At 33.8% G+C, this 8,770-nt stretch overlaps 1 protein-coding gene across 2 annotated transcripts; it reads left to right on the top strand.

Annotated features, from left to right (window-relative positions):
• The first annotated feature begins 1,688 nt into the window (after positions 1–1,688).
• On the top strand, positions 1,689–4,535 carry LOC108844016 (LEC14B protein). 2 transcript variants are annotated; one of them, XM_057006149.1, is made up of 11 exons: positions 1,767–1,835; positions 1,966–2,031; positions 2,124–2,563; positions 2,636–2,755; positions 2,828–2,905; positions 2,990–3,166; positions 3,252–3,329; positions 3,400–3,578; positions 3,661–3,819; positions 3,912–3,972; positions 4,111–4,535. In XM_057006149.1, exons 3-11 carry the CDS (start codon positions 2,153–2,155, stop codon positions 4,300–4,302), a joined length of 1,455 nt encoding a protein of 484 aa, XP_056862129.1. In that variant the 5' UTR covers positions 1,767–1,835; positions 1,966–2,031; positions 2,124–2,152; the 3' UTR covers positions 4,303–4,535. The 2 variants fall into 2 exon arrangements, with proteins under 2 accessions (XP_018472706.1, XP_056862129.1); XM_018617204.2 differs by lacking the exon at positions 1,966–2,031 and having other exon boundaries at positions 1,689–1,835.
• The last annotated feature ends 4,235 nt before the right edge of the window (positions 4,536–8,770 follow it).

The raw sequence follows: 8,770 nt of genomic DNA, 5'->3' as shown, positions 1-8,770 counted from the left end.
TCTTTCTTCTCCTGCAAGACGAAGAATTCAATGAGAGAGGAAGCAACAGGATGTCGGACCGCCATACGTGACACTGGAGGAGATGAAGCTTTTTCTTTAACCGATCATCATCGATAACGACGACGACTACAGTAGACTTGTCTCAAATTTTCAATTAATTTCTAAATCTATGTTTTTTAGACCAAATTGCGGAAACAATAATTACTAGATCCATAAGATCTCAGAGAAAGATAAAGAATACAATAAAGAAGATGAAGAATGAAGAATAACATAGACCCTTATTTTACTGTTATAACATTATTGATAATATGAAAGATTCGAGTAGATGACATGGCGGATGACATGGAAAATGGGTTAGTCAGCCGCCACACAAATATATAACTCAGCCTTGATAAATCAGTCATCATGTAAAATTTAAGCCAGCTGAAACGTGAATACTATTTTAATAATTAAACTTTTGCTAAAAATCAGCCGTAATTATAATGGAAAATAATAAGACAGCCATTTGGTCAAATAAATCAGCCGTCAAACGGATGTTATTCTAGTAATTAATCTTTCGCTAATAAACTAGCCGTAACTAAGTTGAGTTTAGTGTTAATCCATCTAATTATGACTGATTAAATATAATTCAACCGTAACAACCTCCCAAAACTCAGCCGTAAATTTAATAACTCAGCCAGTCGCTGTTCGTTCACTCAGCCAGGGAAACATAACTCAGTCGTGTTTTAACGACAACTCAACCAAAAATTTTAAAAATCACACCGCCGAGGTATAAGTCAGCCGTAACTTGTGTACTCAACTCAGTTGTTGTCGCATAAATCAACTAGATTTCTGTAAATCAACTGCCACTAACGACTGACTTATCTTCTTAAGTCAGTCATTTTCTCTTAAGTTAGCCGCGTGCTTTAATTCATCCACAACGTAACACTAACTCAACCGTAATGACACATATTGCGCTTTACAGTTGATTTAATGAAAACATGGAACCGAATTCCTATCTGGCGCCGGGTTTTTACTTATGTGGCATTAAAAAGTAATGGCATTCTTGTAAATATGGTTTTTCTCATAACATGAAAAATAGCACGCTTAGTATAAAAATAATATCAATAATAAAAAAAAAAGATTTATATGGTTCCGGTCAACTGTCTTAAAATATGTAATATTTGAGTTAACTTCCTTAATTTCAATAGTAGCATGAAAAGAAGTAAAAGAATAGTTTTCTAAACTAAGGCTCCGAATGATAACAACAGATTGAACGGTGCGGGACAAACGGTTCGACTGCGATGTGATTCTAACAGTTATAAAAATGTATAGATATATGGTGTATATAAAGATTTTTGTACTGTTAATTGCGGTGCGGTGCGGGATGGATGTTACCATTCGAAACCTAAGATGCATTCGATGTGAGAATGTTTTTTTGATGAATAAAAATTTAATACTCATTCAAAAAGAAAGATTGCCGCGAGACGGAACATGTGGACGGTGATTTCCAAAATACATCTCTACGTATATGTCATATTTACATCTATGTCTGAGTGACTGAGTATCAAAAGGATAAGATTCAAAACGTTGATCATCTTTAATCTGAATTAAATCTGAATCAAATTATTGGAGAGATTTTTACCAAAAAAGCAAAAAAAAAAAAATTGGAGTGACCACAACACTTTTATCTATTTAACAAAGTCAAACGTGGCAACACAGCTTTGAACGCTTCAACCACACACACACACACACACACACATGTCCGGCGACAAAACATAACTAAGGGAGAATTTTTTAAAAAAAAAGAGAGAGAAGCTTTTGCGTACTGTTACGAGTTGTCTGTCTCCTCCTTGGTAATCATCTCAAAATCTCACCTTTTTTGTTTATGTTCAAATCACGATCCGATTCAGCGTCCTAGTCTTCCAAAAGTTCTCAAGTTTGAGTGATTCTGTTTCTGGGTTCTATCGGTACTGCAATAATTAGGGTCTTGATGCTATAAAGACGACGACTTTGATTGATTTGGAGCAATTAGGGTTCTGTTCTCTATAGGTTGATTGTTAAATTGATGATTGGTAGTTTAGTTCCTGACAAAGAATGTTTTTAGTAGTTTCGCCTCACTGTCTGAATGTGTTATGGTCCAGGAGAGTGTCCATGGTGGCTTTCTGCTATAATGTTTTTTGGACCAAATGAGTTTGATGCTGATGAAATGGGTTATGCAATGAGTAGACTCGAGACTGAATCTGGAGTAGGTAGTAGTAGTGTTAGTCACAGGTCAAGTGAGCATTTGGCAGGTTTAGACCAAGAGATCAACCAGATCACTAAGTTGAAGTCTAGTCCTCACCAACGCTATAGCCGTGTAGTTCCTGGGAGACATGAGCTACCTGTTTCCACTGTGAGGATGTTGGCTGGTCGAGAAAGTAATTTCTCTGGAAGAGGAGGAAGGTTCTCCGCAGCTGATCGTTGCCATATGCTAAGCAGATATTTGCCTGTTAAGGGTCCTTGGCTTGTAGATCAAATGAACAGCCGAGCTTATGTCTCTCAGTTTTCAACTGATGGTTCTCTCTTTATTGCTGGGTTTCAGGTAAAATTCTTCATCTCTCTAGGCTGCTTTGTGTCTTCATGCTTTTGCATTGACTTTGGTTTAAATGTTCAGGGAAGCCATATTAGGATTTATAATGTAGACAAGGGTTGGAAAGTTCAAAAGGATATTCTTGCAAAAAGCTTGCGTTGGACTGTTACTGATACTTCTCTCTCTCCTGATCAGCGAAACTTGGTATGATTTTATTTTGGCCTCATTACTCTTTATCTTTCATAGTGATGAATGGTTTTTTGAATATTGGCAAAGGTTTATGCAAGCATGTCACCTATTGTTCACATTGTGGATGTTGGGTCTGGTACAACAGAGTCTCATGCAAATGTTACGGTATGGACTTCACACAGAACATTAGAAACCATTTCAGTTGAGCAGCTTCTTAATTTTACTTTTGAGGTGATTGCCTTTTGGCAGGAGATCCATGATGGGTTAGACTTCTCTGCTGATGAAGATGGGGGGTACTCTTTTGGAATATTCTCTGTTAAATTCTCAACGGATGGACGAGAACTTGTTGCTGGGAGCAGTGATGATTCCATTTATGTTTATGATCTTGAAGCAAACCGAGTTTCACTCCGGACTGTTGCACACACAGTAAATTCAATTTCTTGTTTGGTTCTGCAGCTCTACATTTAATGCTTTTATTTGAGTACTGATAGCACATTCTCTGTTGATGCAGTCTGATGTAAATACTGTGTGTTTCGCCGATGAAAGTGGAAACCTGATTTTATCTGGAGGTGATGATAATCTCTGCAAGGTAGAAAAGTATAATAGTTGTTTTAGCTTTTATAAGCAAAGTTGTAACATAATCTTGTTTACATGAATAGGTGTGGGATAGGCGTTGTTTCATTGGGAGAGATAAGCCAGCTGGTGTTCTGGTGGGACACCTTGAAGGTGTTACATTTATCGATAGCCGTGGAGATGGTCGCTATTTCATATCAAATGGCAAAGACCAAACCATCAAGTTATGGGATATCAGAAAAATGTCATCAACTCCACCTGCAAAGTAACAATCTTCTAACATTATTTGGTTGCATCTTGTTCATTATTAGAATGAAGTTGAATTTTTTTCTGTTTTATTTATACAGGCATGAGGTGCATATAAACTATGAATGGGATTACAGATGGATGGATTACCCTCCAGAGGCAAGAGATCTAAAGCACCCTTTCGATCAGTCAGTGTCCACATATAAAGGTCACTCGGTGTTGCGTACTCTAATCCGTTGCTACTTCTCTCCACTGCATAGGTCAGTCTTCTTAAGTTCCATAATGTTCCAAGCTTTGACATAGAACAACTCTCTTTACATGTGTCCAATTCTTTCATTCTTGATTCTTACAGTACTGGCCAAAAGTATATATACACAGGATCCAACGACAGTTCTGTCTACATATATGACTTGGTAATGGCTTTATCTTCCTCTATAACACATTCAAGAGACATTATCACATGAACAAAATGTAGCACTTTATGATTTATGTTGTCAGTTTGATAGCTGAATGCTTTTTGACCAATCTTGGGATATAATAATCTGTTCTAGGTAAGTGGAGACAAAGTGGCAGTGCTAAAGCACCATAGTTCACCTGTAAGAGACTGTAACTGGCATCCGCATTACCCTACGCTTATAAGCTCGTCGTGGGACGGAGATCTTGTGATATGGGAATTTCCCGGGAGCGGTGAGGCGCCAATCATGAGCAAGAAGAGGGTTCGAAGGAGACATTTATACTACTGAACATCTACTTCTACACATATACTCATACGTATGGGTCTCTGTAAGTTAATTTGTAAAATTTAGAGAAGAAGATGATTGATGGTATAAACACAAGTGAGAATCATCAAATAAGGCTTTTAAAGTATAAAGGTTGTGGTGTATGTTGTTTTTTATTTTTAAAAGGTACCATTCTTTTCTTCAACCATTTTTTAAAAGTTATATATGTTATAATGATATGAAATGTAGTACTAATATATTCTATGTTTGTCAATGTCATGGCTTGGTTTCAAATATTACTTCGAAATTCCAAAATAATTTTGGGTCTTTTCTAAATTCATTTTCTGATGTCATTTTGATGTACTAATTTTTGAAAAAGAAATGCCCCTATCACGAAATTTGACTAATTTTATTTATATCTTCAATTGTTTTAATTTTTTTATTATAAACCCCAAAATCATACAATGTACTCACTCACCTCAAAACCTAATTACATTTTTTTTAAGATGCTTTTAATTTTCTCAATGTTTATTTTTTTTTACTCTTAAACACTCTTTTCTTTAGTTTTGAATAGTGACCAATGAATGGAAAAGGACATTAGATCTTTTATCATATACTTTTAAAAATATCACTTATAAAGAATAAATTTTTCAGTGCTCTAAAAAATCAGTGTAGGTGACGCATAGACATCCATTTATTTGAAGAATCGATCTGAACGAAAACAACTTTCAAAACCATATTGAAAAAAAATAATTTGCTTAGGTATTCAAAATAATCGGTCAGTCAAAATATAATTTTCTCTACGGTGTTTAACCACATCTTAACGATTTCTTGCTCATTGACTTTTTCCATTTAAAGTAGAATATTCTAAAACAAAAATATTTCTTATAAAATTTGGAAAAACAATAATTTTCTTCATACTTATTATTTTTATTTATTTTTTTGCTTAAATTTGACTTATTATTTATTATTATTTATTTATTTTTATTTTTTTGAAACTGAATTATTTATTTTTTATTTATTTATTTTTATTGTTCCTATTATTACCCTTTAGGATTTTGGGAAGCCAGTTAGGTGGGAAACACAATCGTTCGCAAATATTATCTCTTGACTTTTCTGTAACACCATTGCTGCAACAAACGTCATTCTCTCAGCCCAGGTTCGAGTTCGAGTCCTTCAAGTTACATGTTAGTTTTCAATTTAACAATAACTAGGTATAACCCGAGGCATGAACAAAGCGAGATATTTTATAATATTTTAATATTTTCATAAAATTATTTTCAAGAAAATAATAATAAAAAGATATGTAAAATATATATTTAGTGATTGATCAAAATTTGAAATTGTAAAAATATTTATTTTCATTGATTCAAGTATAATACATATTTCTTGAGTTTTGAAATAAATTATTTATATATTTTAATATGGTATATATTTTATTTTAAACGAATATATATATATATATTAATAAGAAATCTTATATAAAATTTAATAATAAATTATTTGTGATCATTTGTAATTGTATCTTTTTATAACAAAAATTTGAGCTATTGACAACAAAAACTTTTAATGTGAAACTTAAATAATTTTTAATTTTATATTTCTTTTTAAAAATTCAATATATTACATAAGAAAATCTTAATTAATTATTTAATATGTTAATTTATTTTCATATTATAAAATTAAAAAAGAAGAAGATAAAGAATTGTTATCAATTTTTATTATTTAAAATCATTAATTGTCATATATATATATATTATATATATATATATATATATATATATATCATTATTTAGGTAATTTGTAACTTTTGTTTAATGAAAGAATTTTTTTTATAGATTATAATTAGTAAATCTTATGGTTGGTTTAATAAAATGTATAATATATATTTATATAGATCAATCATTTCTATAAAAAATTAAGGGCTTATTGCAAAAGTGACTCAAAACTTGAATTCAAACAGAAACTAACTTTTCTTTTGACTCATTTTTTTTGAGTTTTTAACCCACATCTGCATTTTATCTACGAAAATGCCATTAACCCTTTTTTTTTTTCGAAAATGGCTTCTTTACTGTCTCAACCTCATTTTCTTCAAGTATTTTACAATATTGCCACTGCCATGAATAGTGGGAACAACCTTGTACGAACTGTTGGAGCTTTTAATGCCCTTTAATGCACGTAAATCTCTTTACACTCTCTCTGTTTCATTGTTATGAACTAAAACAACATTTCTTTCACTTTCTCTCCATATTCATCCAAAAAACTGAAGCTTTTGATTCAAATATGGTCGATGGTTGACAGAGCCATATTTCTTTCGTTTTGACTTACGGTTGCTTTCGTTTGAGGTTCTGGGTGGTTGGAGAAGACCCTGTGTGCAAACGAAGTCATCTCATCTAGTTAAGGTACGAATTTAATTTTTTTCAAAATCTGTTCGCGTAGAAGACTTACAAGTAAGTCATCTGTATGTAGAAGATTTACTGATGAGTCTTCTGGTCAAACGGACGACTTAACCTAAGTCGTCCAGCTTTGTTTGTTGAAAAAAAACAGTCCACACGACTTATATATAAGTCGTCTACGAGAAACAGGCTAGTTTTGCATTTGACCGAATCGTGTCAGATCTTTGACTATTTCTGGACGACTTATAATCAGTCGTCTCTCGGAAAGTTAAAATTTTAATATTTATTAAACTAGCGACTTAGGTAGTTTGTAGTTGAATAAATAATATAATAAACTAGACGACAACGTGTAAGTCGTCTTAGGTTAGTTTTGTAGTTGAAAAATAAAACTTCATAATTTAACTTTTACCAGACGACATAATATAAAGTCGTCCCGTCAGAAGACTTAATTTAAAGTCGTCCGGGGAAAACAAAGTCGTCCAGAATTTTCCCAATTAAGTCGTCCAAACCTTGCTTATCCCGGACGACCTTAAATTAAGTCGTCTAGCTGGACGACTTTTAGTTAAGTCGTCTGGAGAAGTTAAATTTCAAGTTTTATTTTTCAATTACAAAACTAACCTAGGACGACTTACGTGTAAGTCGTCTAGTTTGAATAAAATATTGAAATTTTTACTTTCCAGAGACGACTGAATTATAAGTCGTCCAGAAATAGTCAAAGATCTGACACGATTCGGTCAAATGCAAAAACTAGTCCGTTTTTCGTAGACGACTTATATATAAGTCGTCTGAAATTTTTTTTTTTAACAAACAAAGCCGGACGACTTAGAATTAAGTCGTCCCTTTTAATTTTCAATTGCAAAAGTGACCTCTTTAGACGACTTACCTTTAAGTCTTCTGGACGACTTAAATCTAAGTCGTCTGCGATAATGTTTATTGAACTTCTTCATTTTCTCTATGTTTTACTAATGTGTTTTATTTTGAATATTTGCAGATGATTTTTAAGTTACATGCAGTGTATGGAGAATGGTTGTTGAGAGATTTCCGTTGGGATTTTGTGGTTGATGATCTCAAAGGAGCAAGATTGTTTTTATTGAATGAAGATTCAACAATGCTGAACTTGTTGCAATGGCTCAAGAAGATTATAACCTGGACATGAGATCAGTGACTGTGGAGATTAGCTACTCATTACCAGCAGAAATGATGATGACTCCAGGCAGTCCTCCCATTCATGTTACAAGTGATAGACAAGTTCGAAACTTGCTCGAGATACTCAAAACGCATAGAGTATGTCTTTGTGTATCAAGCCGCAGCAAGGTGGAAACGGTTTCAGAGAAAAGAGAAGAAGCTGGTGAATGGGAAGAAGATGTTGGTGATAATGATGAAGCTGGTGAATGGGAAGAAGATGTTGGTGATAATGATGAGGCTGATGAATGTTTGAAGATGTTGGTGATAATGAGTCTGTTGAAGATGAAAATCAAGATGGGAGGAGGAAAATGGGGAGGAGGAAAATGGAGGAGGATGCTGATAACACTATTGTTGGTGAAACGGATCAGAATGGTGGGGATTACAGTCTTTATGGAAAGGTTCTAGATGAGGACGAGGAAGATGATGATAATATTTGTTTTGAAGAAATTGAAAAGACATATGCTAAGACAAATGCTAATTGAAGGAGGAAAATCGGATTGTACCAGCATCTATGTCAACCAGAGTTTTGTTAGCAAGGATGCACTGCTTTCAGAGCTGCGGTTGACACAGCAGTGAGGGGTAGGTTTTCTTTCAGAATATACAAATCAACAAAAACTCTCCTTGTGGCAATATGTCGGTTAGCGGTTGTGGATGGAAAGATCAGAGCGAGTGTGAAATTGGACAAACACGTTTTGGGTAACAAAGTATGTGGAAAAACATTTATGCTCAATTGGAGACCGAATCGCTCAGCGGAGACACTGTACTCCAAAGTATGTTGGTAGTCTTTTTCATTGATCGTGTTGGGATCATTGATGGATAACTCCACAGCATATCACTGATGCAATGAAGAAACATGTTTGGCATGACGCTTGATTACACCACTTCATACAGAGCACTGTTATATGCACAGA

Source organism: Raphanus sativus, chromosome 3, assembly GCF_000801105.2.
Source record: "Raphanus sativus cultivar WK10039 chromosome 3, ASM80110v3, whole genome shotgun sequence".
Classification (NCBI taxonomy): Eukaryota; Viridiplantae; Streptophyta; class Magnoliopsida; order Brassicales; family Brassicaceae; genus Raphanus; species Raphanus sativus.
The sequence above is the reverse complement of the archived record's forward strand: the minus strand, read 5'-3'. Positions and strand labels throughout refer to the sequence as shown.